General features: G+C 36.4%; 1 protein-coding gene across 9 annotated transcripts in view; it reads left to right on the forward strand.

The window, feature by feature from the left end:
- MIGA1 (mitoguardin 1) overlaps window positions 1–20,387 on the forward strand; it is a 95,960-nt gene that overhangs the window by 16,078 nt on the left and 59,495 nt on the right. For all 9 annotated transcript variants that reach the window (XM_087866023.1, XM_087866027.1, XM_087866028.1 and 6 more), the window contains 5 exons: window positions 436–613; window positions 2,181–2,317; window positions 4,769–4,895; window positions 6,858–6,991; window positions 7,739–7,862. In XM_087866023.1, coding sequence (XP_087722149.1) covers window positions 436–613; window positions 2,181–2,317; window positions 4,769–4,895; window positions 6,858–6,991; window positions 7,739–7,862 — 700 coding nt within the window. The remainder of the gene's footprint in view (window positions 1–435; window positions 614–2,180; window positions 2,318–4,768; window positions 4,896–6,857; window positions 6,992–7,738; window positions 7,863–20,387) is intronic.

A 20,387-nucleotide genomic window follows, 5' to 3' on the forward strand; every position in this document is an offset into this window, starting at 1 on the left:
CTAAGAACGTCAGAAAGTAATAAATTAATACATTTTGTTGTTTTTAAAATTCAAGTTGAGCTAGCTGTCGTTTAAAGAGTGTGAAATAATATTCTCTTGGTAATACTTAGAACTAGGTTAGCTTAAGAATAAATTTTGTTCTTAAGTCTTTATTTTATTTTATTTTATTTTATTTTTTTTAAAGATTTTATTTATTTATTCGACAGAGATAGAGACAGCCAGTGAGAGAGGGAACACAAGCAGGGGGAGTGGGAGAGGAAGAAGCAGGCTCATAGCGGAGGAGCCTGATGTGGGGCTCGATCCCATAACTCTGGGATCACGCCCTGAGCCGAAGGCAGATGCTTAACCGCTGTGCCACCCAGGCGCCCCTTAAGTCTTTATTTTAAGTAAACAAATATAAGAAGTTTTTTTTCAATCTACCTGCATCTTTTCCAGATAAAATTTTCACCAGTAGCAAAAAAGTTGTTTGTGGTAACTGCAGTGAGTGCTGTATCTGTAATTTTTCTGGCCCATCACTTTAAAAGAAGACGTGGAAGGAAGAAAGGAAAAATATTACCGTGGGAACCAGAGCACCTCGTACTTGAATACACTAAAAGAGCAGCATCAGACAAAGGTATGTGGAGGTAGCTAAATTAAGTCTACAAGAGAAATTTTATATATAAATCATAACTAGAGTGCAGTGATTTCAGTGTTTTAGTCTCCAAAATTCCTTTCCTTAATATTTAACTCACAGATAATACAGATTCATTTTAGAAATATTAGAACATGCAGATAAGCAAACAAAAAATTAAATTAAAATCACCTGATATTCTGCTACCCAGAAGTAATGACCGATAATATTTTGGCAAATATCTGTCCATTTCTATTTGCATTTAAATAGATTGAGACATAAAATTCTATATTATGTACAAGTAAATGGTATATAGTAAAATTATGATTATACCTTTTGTAGCCTGCTTGTAAGATATTTAACTATATATAAGAATATTTTTCTAGGTCAACAAATACATTTCTATGCTATCATTTTTAATACATATTTAGTGTTAAATTTATAAACATATACCCCAATTTCTTTGAGCAGTTCCCTGTTGTTTTCTTTAGAATGTTTTTCTTGCTTTGCATACACTTGTTTGATTATTTTCTTAGTATATAAATAGCAGTAGAATTGCTGGTCTTTAAAAGATCTGTAGTTTTTGTTAGAGATATAGTACATACTGCCAAGTGTATCAATAACAATAATTTCTTGAGCATGCTGAATTTCTTATTTTTTAAATTCTTAATTATTTTTAATTTTTTATTTAGAGTATCATATGCTTTTGTGATTAATTTGTCCAGCAAGTAATCAATGAATGACTGTTTTGTGCCAAGTACAGCGAACATTACAGTAACGATGGCTCTCACTTAATGAGATTTTATTAGATCTCAGGTGTAGTGCTAAATGCTGTGTATTCACTTCATGATTTAACCTTTATAACAATCCTGTGAATTAGGACTATATCCTGTTAGTGTTTAGACATAAAGAAAATTGAGATAAGGAAAACTTAAGTGATCTGCTCATGGTCATGTAAGTCCAGAAATTGAACTGAGGAGTGTCTTAACTGTTGTGGTAAGATGGACTAAGACACATTGTCTGCCATAGATGGATAGATAGATGGTAAAAAACTAATTACAATGTAATGCGATATGGATATAGTTTAGATGTAATTCAGGAAAGGAAGTGCTTATATTTTGTTAAATTTATAACTTGAAGGTTCATAGTTGCCAGTATTTTTTTTTAAAAAGATTGTATTTTTAATTAATCTCTGTATTCAACATGGAACTTGAACTCATAAACCCTAGATCAGGAGTTGCACACTCTACCAACTGAGCCAGCCAGGCACCCCTAGTTGCCAGTATTTTTATACGGATTATAATAGATCATTCAAATATTGCTTTAATTAATTAGGTGAATATTTTATTTTTCATTTAGGAAGCAGAGTTTAGCAGTGTTAAAAGCAATTGTGAAGAGATGTAGATTTTAATAATGGTGTACATTTAGTAATTTACACAATCAAGTGAAATGAGTTTTAAAGTTAGAAGCTTTCTGAATGAATATAATGTAAACTTGGAGATTTTACCTGGAATTTATCATTGGAGTTACTAATTCTTCTAATATTATCGATATATTTGTTACTTGGTAGGTTCAAGTTGTTCCAGTAGTAGACAGAATTTGACATTATCTTTGAGTTCTGCCAAAGACAAAGGATCTCAGTCTTGTAACTATGCCAATGGAGGACTTTTCAGTAAATACTCAGGTTCTGCACAGAGTTTAGCCTCCGTAAGTAATGAAAAAAATTTATTATTTTACAGATCTGCTTTTGTGTCTATTTTATCTATTTGTTTAAATGTCATATAATTATAGGTAGCTCTTAGTATGAAAAGAACCTTAAATCATCTGGTTGTGTCTGTTTTCTTTAAGCCAGTAAAATTTTCCTTTTGCTAAATAACCAGCCAGTTTGGTTCCAGCTTTCTTTGAATAAGTGATGTGGACACATCGGGTTCTGAAGAATGGTGTTGGTGTGAAAGTATTGCTTCAAAACTAGATGTTCCGCAAAAATGCTGGAACAAAGCGGCCAGACTTTGTACTAGGTTACGAAATAATGAGCCTGCGGAGGTAATAGTGTGTGGCTTGCTGAAGCCAAGTGTGGAGTTCCTCACCTTGTTCTTTTAAGCATTAATATAGTATTGATTGACAAGTGAGGAATAAAGTTAGTATATGTTGAAGTTTAATATAGTTAAAAATTTTGTTAAATAGGTAGGATATATACATTTACCACTAAATAAAGAAGAGGCAAAAAAGTGTACAGAGATAAATGTGTTCCTGATTCTCTTGGCTCTCCTCCTTAGAGACAAACAACATTGGTAATTTCTTACATATGAACCTCTGGGAGCATATGCCTCTACCATCCTATATATTCATTATTTTAAATAGTTTATTGAACACCATATTCTGTACCTTGCTTCTATATTTTGTTGGAATATATAGCTGTCCCATTCTTACGTGCCTAAAAATATACTCAGTTTTTAAAGGCTATTTATTCTGTGGTAGGAACATCTAGATCAAAGTCCTGCAGGCGTTCTCTCTTTAAAACTGAGTAGTATCGGGGCGCCTGGGTGGCACAGCGGTTAAGCGTCTGCCTTCGGCTCAGGGCGTGATCCTGGCGTTGTGGGATCGAGCCCCACATCAGGCTCCTCCGCTATGAGCCTGCTTCTTCCTCTCCCACTCCCCCTGCTTGTGTTCCCTCTCTCGCTGGCTGTCTCTATCTCTGTCAAATAAACAAATAAAATCTTAAAAAAAAACAAAAACTGAGTAGTATGATGAAATATATGCCCATTCTATAATCTGGATTTACTCTATGTCAGAGAAGTGCCTCTGTTTTGAAATTTTTCAACTGAAAGTTGTAGCTGTTCTTCTTAACTACTAAATAGAGAAAGGGAGTTTCATGACAAATGTGAGTAGAAAGTCTTTAGAATCGCTTTACTGTACTTGCGTCAACTGACCTCATAATTCCACTGGTAGGGCTATGAATCTAGATTTTTGCCTTTTACTGAGTACCCGAACAAGGCAACAGATGTGGAAAGGAGGGGACAGGGTCCACAAAACTTGGTTATTGGATATGAGAGGTGTGGGAAGAGAAGTTAAAGATAACTTTCTGTTTTCTACTTTGGGAAATTACGGGGATGGATTATTAGTGAACCTGAGAGGAGGAAAAGTTTTGTTTTGGGAAGATACAGAGCTCCTTTTTGATATAGTCAGTTTAAGATACCAGCAGAAGAGATGGAAATAAAGGTTAGATTTCTTTATTTTTATTATTTTTAAAAAGATTTATTTATTTGTTTTGAGAGAGAGAGAGTGGGTGCCCATGTGTGGGGAGAGGGGCAGAGACAGAATCCCAAGCAGACTCCTTGGTGAGCGTGGAGTGCAACACAGGGCTCGATCTCATCACCCGTGAGATCATGACATGAGCTGAAATCATGAGTTGGACGTTTAACCAGCTGAGCCACCCAGAAGCCCCTAGATTTATTTAGAAAGGACAGAACTTGAAGTAGAGACTAAATAGTCATTTGCATAGAGGTGACTGAAATGAATTGGCTCAGTGCTAGAGAAGGGAAGATGATAGAGGCTTTTCAGTTTTAGTTATTGGTTAGCAGAGAATCAGCATTGTTAATAAATTCTAAAAAGGAAATAAGCTATCTCAAACCAAAGTAGTTGTGGATAAAATTTATAAGTAAATACTTAATAAAACAGTAAACTATAAAAATAACTGCTTGATTTTTTTATGGAAATAACTGATTTTTGTTTGAAATACTCTGTGTATTTTTTTTTTTTTAAAGATTTTATTTATTTATTTGACAGAGATAGAGACAGCCAGCGAGAGAGGGAACACAAGCAGGGGGAGTGGGAGAGGAAGAAGCAGGCTCATAGCGGAGGAGCCTGATGTGGGGCTCGATCCCAGAACGCCGGGATCACGCCCTGAGCCGAAGGCAGACGCTTTAACCGCTGTGCCACCCAGGCGCCCCTACTCTGTGTATTTTTGAGCAAAGGCTTAAAATACTTAGAGTCTTATGACTCCTAACTGAATATAATCAGATTTATTTCTTCAGGTAGGAATTACATAAGTTGTTTTACCAGGAATAGGATTTATATAAATAATTTATAAATATAAAAGATTGCAAGATATTGCCACAAAAGAGATTTTGAAGTAACTTCTGTCGATCTTAATTTTAGGTCCAGAGTGTCAATTCTTGTCATAGCTGTGCTTGCGGCAATTCTAACTCCTGGGACAAAGCAGATGAAGATGATATTAAACTTGTTAATATTCCTGTGACCACTCCTGAGAACTTATACTTGATGGGTAGGAATAACATTATAAAGTTTTAAGATATTATACTCACATTTAATGTGAAACTAAAGAATGATGAATTATTTTAAAGGAAGCAATATAATTTTAAAATGTTCTTATATCTGTTGAATCTAGTGTATATAACATAAATTTTTATATTAGTTTCTGGAGGATGCTCTAACAAATTACCATGAACTTGGTCATTTAAACAGCAGAAATGTATTCTCTCAGAGTTTTGGAGGCCAGAAGACCGAAATCATTATCACTGGGCTGGAATCAAGAGCTATGCTTCCTCTAGAGGTTTAGGGGAATATCTGTTACTTGGCTTTCCCAGCTTCTGATGGCTTCTGGCTGGTGACCATGTGACTCCAGTCTCTACCTTCCATCATCACTTCCTCTGTGTGTACCAGATCTCCTTCTGCCTCTTACTGGGACAGTTGTAATTGCTTTTAGGGTCCACCAAATAATCTAGAATAATCTCCCCATGTTAAATTCCTTAATTTAATCACATCTGCAAAGACCCCTTTTCTTTGTAAGGTAACGGTTACAGGTTCCAGAGACTAAGACCTGACATCTTTGGGTAGCCATTATTCAATCTGTTACACTCACCTACCTGATTTGCTGATTATTATTATTTTTTTTTAAGATTTACTTATTTATTTTAGAGAGAGAGGAAGAGAGAGAGAGAAAGCAGGGAGAGGGGCAAAGGAAGAGGGGGAAAGAATCTCAAGCAGACTCCGAGCTGGGCGCAGAGCCTGATGCAGGGCTTGATCTCATGACCCTGAGGTCATGACCTGAGCCAAAACCAAAAGTCAGATGTCTGATTGAGCCACCCAGGTGCCCCTATTTATTTTTATTTTAAGTAGGCTCCATGCCCAACATGGGGCTTAAACTCATGATCCTGAGGTCAAGAGTTGCATGTTCTACCAACTGAGCCATCCAGTCACCCCCAAATTAAGTAGCTTTTAAAGATCTTTTTCTTTTATATGTATAGAAAAATTGAAGTTTTGAAATATTTTGGTTTTGTTTGAAGTATATAATTATTTTGGTAAGACTCTTTTTACTTGGAGAAAAAGAAGCACATATTCACCTTTTTTCCCTCATAAAAGCTGTCTAGCTGAGGGGATATGGAATTTCTACTTGGACTGTAACCCTTGGTGGGTTTTCCAACAGTCTTGTAGATTTTTGACTGACCCAGGAGTTTATCCATCCAAATCAACAAGTTGGTATCATGTAGTTTAAGAAACCTTTTGTTGGGAAAGAAGATGGAAAAACTTTATTCTGTGGGGCGCCTAGGTGGCTCAGTCGGTTAAGCATCTGCCTTTGGCTCAGGTCATGATCCCAGGGTCCTAGGATCGAGCCTCACATTGGGCTACCTGCTCAGCAGGGAGTCCTCTTCTCCCTCTCTCTCTGCCCCTCCCCCCTTCTTTGGCTCTCTCTCTCGCTCTCAAGTAAATAAATAAAGCAAGAAAGAAAAACTTTATTCTAGACTTAGTATGGTATTTCCTCTCAGCTTTACTCTCTCCTTCTGACAACCTCATACAAACCTGATAGCTTTTTATCAACTAGTTTCTTCTATTTACCTATCTTTTTAATTTAGGGGGATATATTGAAAGATAATTGTGTGAATATAAAATTAGCCATTGTTGGACTTGTGATGAGCTCGTGATACTATTCTAGAAAAATCCGAAGCATGATATAAATTTTAGTTACATTAAAAAAAAAAAAAAAGGAAAGAAAACATATTGGTGTTTGCTCTCTGATTTTTAGTTGACTAGATCTATAGGTCTAGAATACATTGGGAAATTAAAATTCTGTTATGAAATGAGGTGAACGTAAAATTCTTCTTTAGTGCCAAAGTTACAGTCAGACTGTGCCATTGTTGATAACTATATGAAAAAGACTTCAGCCCAAAATAATTTTATTTTGGCATTGATTTTTCTTATTTGCAACTGTTCTGTTCTTAATTCATAGGTATGGAATTGTTTGAAGAGGCATTGCGTCGATGGGAGCAGGCTCTTACCTTTCGAAATAGACAGACTGAAGATGAAGCCTGTAGTTCCATTAAATTGGGTGCAGGAGATGCCATTGCTGAAGAAAGTGTAGATGTAAGGGTGATTTATCTGAGAGTGGTCTTCATAATATTGGAAGAATTGAACAATGGTTAATGTTGATTCAGTGTACTTGCTTTTTGTGGCATTTAATAGAACTGTTTTGGTTTTTTTTTGTCTCCCTTGGGGATTATGTGGGGGTATGTCTTATTGGGCTTTTTCTGTTCTGTGAATTATTAAACTCCAAATTTGCAATTCATAATCAAGTTCCCTGATTTTCTAAGAATATGTAGAATTAAGCTAATATGATTTCTAAAGGGATTTTAAAAAGTCTGCTTTATACTTTATGTTTAATTAAGTACCATTATATTCATAAGTCACATAGAGTTAGAACTGGGCTGGTACTTACTGATTATCTTGGGTAGTGATTCTCCAATTTGAGCATGCATCAGAATCATCTGAAGGGCTTGTTAAAAGAGACTTGGGTTTCTAATTCAGTGGCTGGGTTAGCTCCTGAGAATTTGTGTTTCTTGCAACTTCCCAGATGATGCTGATGCTGGTCAGGGATCTTACTCTGACAACCCCAGATCGAGTCCCACCCTTAAATTTACAGATAGAGAAGCTGAATCCCTGAGAACTGAGGTGGCCTGGCCAAAGGCCCAGCTAGAACCCAGTGCCGTCACCACCCAACAGTTGTTCCTCATATCCCACACTTTCTCTGTCTTTCATTTAACAGTGGAAGGTATTGAGGATTTAAATGTTAGAATCTCATATTGGCTATGTGTACTTTTTCTCTCCTTGTAGGATATTATTAGTACTGAATTTATCCATAAACTTGAAGCTCTGCTGCAAAGAGCATATCGTCTCCAAGAGGAGTTTGAAGCTACCCTGGGGGCATCTGATTCTAATTCCCTCGTTAATGATATCGGTAAGACGGATATTTTATATGGTTTTTTGAAATGTGTGAATTTTTTCTTTTATATTCTCGGAATCACTTGCTTAAGTGTATTAATATGGTTATATATTTTTTAGAAAATAGTCCAGAGAAAAAAGTTCTATCATATTTACTGATTTTTTTCTTTCAGTTTTATTTTTCTAGAGTGAACTTAACACCCTAAAGATTTAATGTCAAATGCTTACCATAGGTAGGATTGTGACTTTGTTTTAAAATGACATTCTAAGTGAAAGAATCCCAGTCCAAGTGTTGGAGAGAGGAAGAAAAGAAACAATAATATAAATATGGGACAGGGGCACACCTCAAAAGTGTGCATGTAGCTCATGGCATACACTTAAAATATTTAAAGTAATTCTATTTCTTGGACCCCATTTTAACTGCAGGCTAGATTTTCGTATCAGTAGTTAGGACATGCATGATTATATACCATTACCCTTATATCCTATTTTAAAGAGAAAAGAACTTTGGAAAAAATTTCTTACTTAAGTGACGTCTTCAAAGGGATGAATGAATAAAATTGCTTCCCTGAATTCTGTACATGTTCCAAAGAATGAAGACAAAATTACATTGCATCTCTTTTTGGTAAAAATATGTTTTTTTTAAGTTTGAGGAGAATTGCTATTTTATTATAAGGAATAAAAATAGTTAAGGAGTATTAAAGTTCTTCCACATTTTTTTCTGAACATAATATACTAAAAGTGGCTACATTTTGAGATGCTTATGTATCTATGTATTTTGAATTTAGGTAAAAGATCTCATTTGTGTTAGAATTAAGAATTACTGTGTAGGGGTGCCTGGCTGGCTCAGTTGGAGGAGTGTGTGAATCTTCATCTTGGGTTGTGAGTTCGAGCCCCACGTTAGGTGTAGAGATTACTAAAAAAATAATAATAATAAACTTTAAAAAAAAGAATTATTGTCTATATGTCATAGGGTTATATGAAGCTTCTTTGTATTATTTTGGTCCTTGTTTTTTCATACTATATTGTCACCAAAATTATTCATTAGGCTTGAGAATTTTTAGTAGTTTCTGTCCCAAAAAAAAAAGTTGACAGTATTCATGTCAACAAATAGAATTTGTCAAAGCCTTCTTTTTATATATTTTTTTTATACACAGTTTCTTTTGTAACTTATTATGACATTTAGAAAGGACAGAGAAGGAATTTTAGAAGAATTCAAGTGTAACAATGGAATGGAACAAGTAGAAAAGATAGAAAAGTAAAGTGGCAAGGAAAACCACAGAGAAAGAGGAGTGGGAAAAAAATTCTAAGTATAAGGTGGGGAGAGGAAAAGGGCCCCAAGGCTTAATGTCTTATTCTAGGAATGGAGGCTATGCCCTCACTGTTCTATTGTCTACCTGCAGTTTCTTTCCAGCCTCAGGGTAAAGATCATGTAGGTGTGCAGTTCTTATATTTGTTAGTCTTGTAATGTGCATCTCAGATTTGGCTCTGTTTAACATGCCCAGAGTTTCTTTTTCTACTGACCATAGAGGTTGGCAAAGTCCATCTCTGATCAGGTTATAAAGATTTCTTAGGTGCTGCCCCAGAAGGTCTGCTTTGGCTTCACATTGCTTCTGGACAAGAAGTCCCCTAGGCAGATGGCTTCATTTCTGGAACCTTCAAGTTGTTTCTGAGTAAATTGTTGTTAATTTGGAACTCTAAATGGATAGGATTTCTAGAGTGGAACCCATAATCAATCCATAAATTTGGTTAGCTTAGGTTTGGAATAAATTCCCAACTCAGCCCATGTCTTAACCTGGGCTGTCAGTGACTTCTAAGCTGACTGGCTTTTTCCTGCAGTGCCTTGGCCTGTTATTGCCCTGGGGATTCCAGCTGACATAAAGCTGTTCTATTTTGTTCTTTCTTGGGAGTTCTCTGGAAATTGTTCTCTTTTTGCAAGTTTCTGTTTTTGAACTTCGGATTGAAAGAACTCAATCTATGGTCAAGTTTCTGGTGGAAGAGTACTTCTGTTATATCTCTTAGTTGATACTGATCAAAATTGCTTAGAAGTAAGTTAACTCGGGGCGCCTGGGTGGCACAGCGGTTGAGCGTCTGCCTTCGTCTCAGGGCGTGATCCCGGCGTTATGGGATCGAGCCCCACATCAGGCTCCTCCGCTAGGAGCCTGCTTCTTCCTCTCCCGCTCCCCCTGCTTGTGTTCCCTCTCTCGCTGGCTGTCTCTATCTCTGTCAAATAAATAAATAAAATCTTTAAAAAAAAAAAAGAAGTAAGTTAACTCTCCTCATTCTCTAAATCCAAATTCATTTTACACATTTAATTTATATTATTGGGAGGCAACTTATAGTTAGTAGTCATAAATAAAGATGTTACTAAATAACTTTAGAGGTTCAGGAGTGAATTTAAAACAAGTATTGATCTGATTTCAGTGACTACTTCACTTTTTGGAATTTGCTTAGTCTTATTTGATGAAATTATGTATTTTTTTGTCTTAAGTTTGATAGATTTTCAAGGTTGGAAGATTTCTCAGCAGTCATCTAATTTATGTTCTTCTCCTCTGCCCTGTCCTTAATAACTAACACCTACCATTGCTTGCATGTTACCATGTGCCAGGCCCTTTGCTGAGCACTTACATACACTGTAGTTTCTTCTCTCCCTCAGGTACAACACTGAGTGAAAATTATCTCATTTTATCTTCACAACAACTTTTATAAGAGAAATATAGTTATCCTCATTTTTCAGATGGGGAAAGAGGAAGGGAGATAGTAAGTAACTTCCCTAGAGTTGCCTGGCTGTCAAATGACAGAACCCAGATTTGGACCCAGGCCGGCTAATTTCAGAGTTCATATTCGGAACCACCATGCTAGATTCCCTCATGACTTTACAAGACAGATACCTTCCTTGAATGGGATGATTGACTGTGAACTCTGTGAGTAGAGTATGCCTACAGGCAAAGTCCCCTTTAGGAGATGTAATTGTGGAGCAGGCAGCCTGGAAACCCCATAGCTGCTAAAGTAAGGAAACATTTTTTGTGGTAGTATGTATGTATGTATGTATGTATGTATTTATTTATATAAATTTTTAAAAAGATTTTATTTATTTGAGAGAGAGAGAGTGAGCATGGGGGGGGGGTGTAGAGGGAAAGGGAGAAGCAGACTCAGGGATCCCGGGACTCCAGGATCATGACCTGAGCTGAAGGCAGACACTTAACTGACTGAGCCACCCAGGTGCCCCAGTATTTATTTATTAAAAAGATTTTATTTATTTATTTGAGAGCCAAATACTGGTGCCCCAGTATTTCTTTATTAAAAATATTTTATTTATGTATTTGAGAGAGAGAGAAAGAGTGGGCGTGCACATGCATGCCTGGGATGGGGGAAGGGCAGAGGGGATGGGAGAGGAAGAGAAAAGAATCCCAAGCAGACTCTGTGCTGAGCAAGGAGCCCAACACAGGGCTCAATTTCACGACCCTGAGATCATGACCTGAACCGAAACCAAGTGTTGGACATTTAACTGACTGAGCCATTTGGGCGTCCCTGTGGTGGTATTTATTTAATGTGGATCTTCTTTTCCTTAAAAAATTTTTCCTTCTTCCGTACGTGTGTGGGGATCTGAGATTAACTCTTGCATCTTTCCTCCTCTCTCAGGCCTTCTAGGCACTCTAGACATACTTCACTCATTTTGTAGAAGGAAGTTACCAAGGTTTAATCCAAGGACAAAAGAAGAGCTACTATTCTTACTTGAGGGAAATAGTGCCAGCTGAATTTAAAGTTTCTGTTTATTTAGTAATCTCTACACCCAGTATGGGTCTCGAACTCATGACCCTGAGATCAAGAGTTGCATGCTCTTCCAACTGAGCCAGCCAGGGGCCCCAGTACCAGCTGAATGTAGTGTAGTGCTTTAATGATTACTTTAATGGATTACCCTTGGGCCTATATCTCCATAATAACTGAAGGCACAGAGTCCAGATTCACACTAACTGGGTTCAAAGCCTGGCTTCACCATTTATTAGCTGTGTAATTATATAACTTGTCTAAACCTCAGCTTCCTTCTCTGAGAAATGGGCATATAATACCTATTTTCAAAATAATTGTGAGGATTAAATGAAATAATACATATAAAGTGCTAGGTACAGGGTAACAGTGTTTATTAGCTTGGAATTTGGAACTTCTTTGGGACACTCAGGAAGGCTGTGGATTTTTGTTGTTGTTGTTCTTATTCTACTTTGTTCCTATATTTGCCAATTTTGAGGTATTCTTTAAAATTTCTTGGGTGCCTGGCAGGTTCAGTTGGTAGAGTGTGGGACTCTTGATCTCAGGGTTGTGAGTTCAAGCCCCATATTGGGTATGGAGATTAATTAAAAATAAAATCTTTAAAAAAATTAAAAAAATAAGAATATAATTTCTTGTCCACTGATATCATCTTCATGTTTTCCAGTGATGCTATAATTTTCTCCATTAATTTTTTTTTTCTGTCACTTTCAATTGGCCTTTGGGAAGAAGGAGAAGTAAATGCCTGTGCTCTACTGTCTTAAAGTAGAAATTCTGGACGTTATAAATCACAGAGCCCACGGACTACATTAGCTTTTCTAACATTACTAATGTTGAGCTTGTAGTTACTAAAACATTTAAGTTCTTTGTTATTGTTAGATTTGTTATTGTTAAGCTATATCTTCCCTCATTTATTCTTGTGCAGTTATTGTTTTGGACCCAAGTTTTAGATGTTATATTTATTATTCTTATAAGTTGTCACTTCTGAGTCATCATTCTGAATTGTTAAGATCATGTAGATTCTGATTTGATATCCCTTTCAGCTGTCACTCTCTAGTTTGGTCAGTTTGGTCTAGTTGGTCATCAGTGCTCTCATTGAAACCATTAACAAAAAATATTTAAAGGAAAGGTTGTTACCATCTACTCAAGACACTTCTGACACCAAGTGTGTGTTTCCCATATCAAGCAATTCTCCAATTCTCTTTAGACACCAACTGGTCGTCCTACAGTTTAATTCAGTTCTGGCACTAACTTCCCAGAGTTTACACAGACCTCATAGATGAAGGGCTCTGCCTCACAAGACTGCCTTCCACTTACATGCCAATTACAAGTCCAGGTTTCCCATACTTCTGACCAACCATCGATAAATCAGGGGTTCCACAGTTCACTCCTTAAGTTCAACAGTTTTCTACAACAGCTCACAGAACTTAAGGAAACATTTGACTTACTATCACCAGTTTATTGTAAGAGGTTCTAACTCAGGAACAGTCAAATGGAAGAGATGCATAGGACAAGGTATGGGGAATAAGCATCAGGCTTTTATGCCCTCTCCAGGCACACAAGCCTCCCAACACTTTGATTTGTTAACCATTAATTTAGGAAGATGTACATTTGTTTTTAAAAGAGACTAATACGGGGATGCCTGGGTGGCTCAGTTGGTTAAGCATCTGACTCTTGGTTTTGGCTCAGGTCATGATCTCAGGGTTCTGAGATTGAGCCTGCTTAAGATTCTCTCTCTCCCTCTCCCTGTGCCCCTCCTCCTACTCCTCCTCTAAGACAAAAAAAAGGCTGAAATCAATTCACATTTTTTGGGAAATATTGCTAACATTGAGCTATTTCGTAGGTGAGTATTTGCCATTAAGTCTTTATAGCTGGTTTTATACTCACTTGTAAATCATCTTAGTTTTAGAAGTCACACATGTCAGGTTTTATTGGCTACATAGAACCTCAGCAAAACTCATTTCACTAATTTGGAGTTCAAAATATAAACAGGGACTCTATTTTAATTTTACATCTGCACTATCTGTCATAGTTCGCCAAATTAACACTGTGGACAAGATTATTAGGAGGACAGTTTAAATCCTCCTCAGCACGATTCTTTCAGTATGTTTAGCATTTCTCTTTTTAGATAAGAGTGTGTTAATTAAAAGTAAATTAAATCTATTCTCTGTTTTAAAAATAGCAGATCCAAAAACAATGTTGAGTTGTTGGTATTATGAATTATTTGGTTACTTTAGGTAGGTGAAGTTAATAATAGTTGAAAAAACATATAGTATCATTCTAGCACTGGATTATGATAATGGTTGTGCAACTCTATACACTTACTAAAACTCACTGAATTGTACATTTATTTATTTATTTAAAGATTTTATTTGAGAGAGAAAGAGAGAGAGTACGAGCAGGGGGAGGCGCAGAGGTACAAGCAGACTCCCCAGTGAGCATGGAGCCTGATCCCAGGACCCTGAGATTAATTGACTGAGCCACCCAGGTACCCCTGAACTTTACATTTAAAATGGGAGAGATTTATGGTATGTAAATTATACTTAGTAAAGCTGTTTAAAATATAGTATGGTGGTTTTTAAGCTAGTTTTAAGTAAGTTTTTATGAATTCGAATTAGTGCAAAACATCACTTTATACTAAAAATTTTAAGTAATTCAAATCCCAAAACCTTTCCAAAATTCATCAAGAATCACTTAGTTTCAAAGCTTTGGGCCTAGTGAATTATAAACTGTTTGCTGTAGGTGGTGCCACTTAAGCTGGTAACTAGAAATACTAAGTATCCTTTAAAAATGTCCTGTGAACCATACTATTGTTTATAGGCACAGAAAATTCTGCAAGTGATTTTCGTGATTCTGCTGTTATTTTTACTTATGTTGTTAAATTGAGTCTTTTTTTATAATTTGTAATATTGTCATCCAAGTGGTCATTGAATTAAATTTTAAAAGCACTGAAAAGACCAAATAACTGCTGATGTTCTTGCTGTTAATTTAGTACTGAGAATGTTGGAAATATTGGCACTAGCAGAATTAAAGCAAGAGGACTTTTCTTTTAAAAATTAGAAAATTCTGCCAACTTGGCTAAAATCACAACCATTGAGGTGCCTGGGTGACTAAGTCAGTTAAGTGTCTGGTTCTTGGTTTTGGCTCAGGTCGTGATCTCAGGGTCATGGGGTCAAGCCCTGCATTGGGCTTTGCGCTCAGCCCAGAGTCTGCTTGAGATTCTCTTTTCCTCTCCCTTTGCCCCTCCCCCTTTTTCTCTCTAAACAAATAAATAAATAAATAAAATCTAAAAAAAACCAAATAAAATCACAACTACTAATGTACTCCTAAGCCAAGCTATCATTGGTGTTAAAATAGGAAATATTTTTGATATTTGGGAAAAGATAGTGATATAAAAAACTTGCCTACAAACACTACAAATGTTTTAAAAGCATTCTTAAAAAATGTTTTTATTGTAGTCATTATAGTCATTTCAAGCTTTAAAACTATGCTTGAAAAAGGAAATATAGCACAGTAGTTGTGACCTACCTCAACCCCTCTTTATATTTCTACCTGTAGGAAAATAACTTTGAATTAGGCAGGGTTTTAAGGCATGAATTCCTCGCAAAAAATGTAACCACCCTTTGTTCTCTAATTCATCTTTTGCAGTGTTCTCTACTGGTATTTCCTTAACCATTCTGATTTAGTAATCATTATTGGATGTACAGTTGACCCTTGAACAACACAGGTTTGAACTACTCAGGTCCACTTACACACAGATCTTTTTTGATAAATACGATGTAGTACTGTAAATGTATTTTCTCTTCCTTATGATTTTCTTAATATTCTCTTTTCTCTAGGTTATTTTATTGTAAAAATACAGTATATAATATATATACAAAATATGTGTTAATCAACTGTTCATATTATCAGTAAGGCTTCTGGTCAACAATAGACTATTAGTGGTTAAGTTTTGGGAGAGTCAAAAGTTATATTCAGATTTTCAGCTGTGTGGGGGTTGGCGCCCCTAATATTCACGTTGTTGAAGGGTCAACTGTGTTTCTATATTTGTTCTTACACATCAAAAATTTACTTGGGGCTTAAATGATAATTATTTGTTCTATTACTCCTACTATAAAATGAAATGAAGATTTGAATTTTCTAATAATAAATGTTTTTCTTTACTTATTGAGACTGTTCAGTGTTAAATGCAAGGTATTGAACTCACTAGAGGGCAGCACATTATATCTACATATTAAAAGCCTTTGACTCACAAATGCCATTCTGTGCTACTCCTAGCACTGGAAGTTAAATTTAGGTCACCACATTTTTTTTCTGGCATGTTTTGTATACACCTGCTACTGTAACTCAGAGTGAGAGCATGGAGATGATGCACAGACTTGAAATAACATTAGTGTAAATTTCCATTAGTGTGTAAGTTCTTCCAGCTAACAGCATCCATAAGCGTTATGTTTATATGTAGTTTTTCACAGAATTGTTAAATTACAATTGTTAAATTATAATTTAGTTATGTAATTTTTGAAGATTCAAACCAAGAAACTCCAATATGATTTCGATTATAGACAGTATAGCTTAATGGTTAAGAACATAGGCTTTGGAGGTAAGCAAACATGGGTTCAGATCCCGGCTCTAGGATTCTTAGTAGCTAAGAAACCTAAGCAAGCCTTGACCTTTCTTAGACTCAGCTTCTTCGTAAGTAAGATGGAAAACTACATTAGGATCAACTTCATAGATTGTGAAGATTAAGTGAGATAACATGTATCATTTTATTTACTTTTGATTTTTTCTTTTTTCAAGTTTTTGTTTAAATTCCAGTTAACATATAGTGTAATATTAGTTTCAGGTGTAGAATTCAGTGATTCATCACTTATATACAATATCCAGTGCTCATCATAAATGCCCTCCTTATTCCCCATCACCCATTTAACCCATTCCCCGCCCACCTGCTCTTCAGCGACCCTCAGTTTGTTAGTTAAGAGTCTGTTTTCTGGTTTACCTCTCTTAACATGTATCATTTTAGTATAGGCACATGGTAAACACTTGTTATCTATTCATATTATAGTTATAGTCTAGCTTTTTTATGAGGCCTGTTCTTTTTTTTTGTAAGATTTTATTTATTTGAGAGAGAGAATGAGAGTGCGAGAGAGCATGAGCAGAGTGAAGGGCAGAGGGAGAAGCAGACTCCCTGCCAATTGGGCAGCCCAATGTGGGGCTTGATCCTGGGACTCCAGGATCATGACCCGAGCCAAAGGCAGAGGCTCAACTGCTCAACCAACTGAGCCATCCAGGTGCCTCTATGAGATCTGTTTTAAGATTATTTTAAAGTTGCATGGTTACAGGTAGATTGGTGTCACATGTTCATAACTTGTTTTAGAATGATATTGTTCAATCATATTCTCCAGACAACGTTCATTGTTTCTGGGAGTTAATTTGATTTTTCCTCATGTTGAACTGGTAACTTAAATTTGCATTTCCTGAAACAAGGTATTTAAGCCATGTTTAAAGTTATTTGTTTGGGGCATGTGGGTGACTCAGTCAGTTAAGCTTCTGCCTTTGGCTCAGGTCATGATCCCAGGGTCCTGGATCAAGTTCTATATCCAGCTCCCTGCTCAGCAGGGAGTCTGCTTCTCCTTCTCCCACTGCCCCTCCCCCCTGCTTGTGCGCGCACACTCTGTCTCTCTCACAAATACGTAAATAAAATCTAAAAAAAAATAATTTGTTTGAGGGGTGTCTGGGTGGCTTAGTTGGAAGAACATGCGACTGTTGATCTCAGGGTTGTGAGTTCGAGCCCCACCTTGGGTGTAGAGATTACTAAAAATAAATAAGCTTAAAAAATAATTTATTTGAGAAAGTAAAGATACTCTTAATAAATATACTTTTTCTTTGTATTAGAAAAGAAAATATCATCCTGAAGGACAAATACTTTGCAAAAGTATTTATTCTAGATATAGCTAAGATTACCAGCTTTCTTTGATTCCTAATCTTGACATGTGCGTAGGAGGAAAACAAAAAATGATAATGGATATACTTTTTGCTAGCATGTATAATTATTTGGCAAATTCTCTTGATTCTGCCTCCGTAATATAGCTCTCATTCATTCTCTTTTGCACCCTCATTAAATTTTGCTTGGATTTAATAATCTCCTAGTTAGGTTCCCTCTTCTGGTCTCTCTCCCCATTGGTACATGTATACCTTGTTTCTATAGTTATCTTCTTGGTGCAGAGCTCCCATCTTGTCACTCCCAGGTTCTCAGTTACTTTTCTGACCTGTTTGTTTAACTCTGTCCCATACACTCCAGCCAAACTGAACAAGTCTCTTCCAGAACTGAAATTCTTCTCTGAGATTTTAGTCATATGATCAACTCCAGGTTTTTAGTAAATTTTTCCTTTTTTTCTTTTTGCATTCTTTTTCTGATACTGTCCTTTTGCATAATTCAACATGCTCTGAAGCATTTTTTTCTGCCTATAGAATACAACTCCAAAACTACTTCCTCTGTGCCTTTGCCTCTGCTTTTTCAGCTGGTGGAAACCTCTCATACCTTTCTCTGTTCCATAATAATATTTGTTGTTCTTAGTGGTACCATTTAAAAGCTCCTCTGTCTCTCTGATTTCTGAATAAATTGAGAACACAAAAAGAGCCTGATACTGATTAAACAATAGTTTTAACTTTATTTGGAACTCTTTTTGCTAATGTCTGGATTGGAAAATGTGGTAAGGCTTCCTACACTGTCCTCCCTTCCCCTCAAAAAAATTCTATGGAGAAAAGCTGAGAATGCAGAAAAATGCCTGACACACTTAGCCAGTTGCATAAGGATTCCCTGCCTGCCTTATAATCCCTGCCAACACTCTGTCCGGCTCAGGATAGTGCGATCCAGCACCAAAGTGATGGTTTGCAGACCTAGACCTTTCTCTAGAAGACTTGAGAGAGAACAAACACTAGTGTACACCAAGAGCCATGTAGTGAACAATGACTTTATCCCATTTCCTTCTGTTTAATGGCGCTCAGGTTCTCAGCATTAGCGAAGTTACTCTTCCTGTAGGGATGAGCAAATAAAGATGCGAAGGGAATAGCTTAATGTGTTAATCCAATATAGCTTCTTCCTGGAAGAAGATGGGAGTGGAAGTCCCATTTGAAATATGAAATTGTTGGAGGTTTAATGGGTTTCTCTGTGAAATTGGTTACTTTTGACAATAAATTACAATTTTTTTTAAAGATTTTATTTATTTGTCAGAGAGAGAGAGAGCACAAGCAGGAGGAGCGGCAGGCAGAGAGAGAGAGGCAGAGGGAGAAGCAGGCTCCCTGCTGAGCAAGGAGCCCAACTCGGGACTCATCCCAGGACCCTGGGATCATGACCTGAGCTGAAGGCAAATGCTTAACCAACTGAGCCACCCAGCGTCCCAATTACAATTATTTATGTATATATCCAGTCTCTTGTATTAGACCATAAACTCCTTGTGGGCAGATGGAGTATTTAATTCTATTCTTTTCAATGCCTGATACTGTGGCTTCACTGTAGTATAGATACTCAGTGGTCTGAGAGTCTTAACAAAATGTTTATCAGAATTACCTCTGCTTTTCAACAACATGGATTCCTAGGCTTTGCTCCAGATCTATTGAATTTGAAACTTTGGGGTTGGGATTGTGCAGTACATTCATATTTCATAGTTCAGTAGATGATTCTCATGTGCATTTCTGTTTAAGAGGTCTTTCAAGTAATATATAAATGATAGACATCATTAATTTTAATTTTACCACATTTATCAATCTTTCGTTTATGGTTTGTACTTTTTGTGTATTGTTTAGAAGATATAAAGAGAATTGTTTTGTATTTTTTTTGGCAAGTTTTAAAGTTTTTATTTTTTTTAAATTTTAATATACAGTGTTGTACTGGTTTTGTGTGTACAGTATAGTGATTCAGCATTTCTGTACATGACTCAGTGGTCATCATGATAAGTATACTCTTAATCCCCTTCCCCTATTTCACCCATCCCTCCACCCACCTTCCCTCTGGTAACCATCAGTTTGTTCTCTATGGTAAAGAGTCTGTTTTTTGGTTTGTCTCATTTTTGTTTGTATGTTTCTTAAATTCCACACATGAGTGAAATTGTATGTATTTGTCTGTGACTGACTTATTTAGCATTATACCCTCTAGATTCATCCATGTTGTTGCAAATGGCAAGATTTCTTTTTTATGGTTGAGTAATATTCCTCTGTGTGTGTGTGTGTGTGTGTGTGTACATACCACATCTTCTTTATCCATTCATCTATCATTGGACAGTCTGCTTCCATAATTTGGCTATTGTAAATAATGTTGCACTAAATATGGGGGTGCATGTATCTTTTCAAATTAGTGTTTTTGTATTTTTCGGGTAAATACTCAGTAGTGGAATTACCGGATCATGGGACAGTTCTGTTTTTAGTTTTTTGAGGAAACTCCATACTGTTTTCCACAGTGGCTGTACCAGTTTGCAGTCCCACCAACAGAGCACCAGGGTTCCTTTTTTCCCCACATCCTTGCCAACGCTTGTTGTTTCTTGTGTTTTTTATTTTATCCATTTTGACAGATGTGAGGTGATATCTTATTTTGGTTTTGATTTGCATTTCCCTGATGATGAATGATGTTGAGCATCTCTTCATGTGTTTGTTGGCCATCTGGATGTCTTCTTTGGAGAAATGTCTGTTCACATCTTCTACCCATCTTTAATTGGATCATATGTGTTTGTGTTGAGTTGTATAAGTTCTTTATATATTTTGGATAGTAACCCTTTATTGGATA

The sequence above is a fragment of the Ursus americanus genome, chromosome 12 (genome assembly GCF_024610735.1).
Source record: "Ursus americanus isolate L20-20 chromosome 12, mUrsAme1.1.p, whole genome shotgun sequence".
In the NCBI taxonomy this organism is placed as follows: Eukaryota; Metazoa; Chordata; class Mammalia; order Carnivora; family Ursidae; genus Ursus; species Ursus americanus.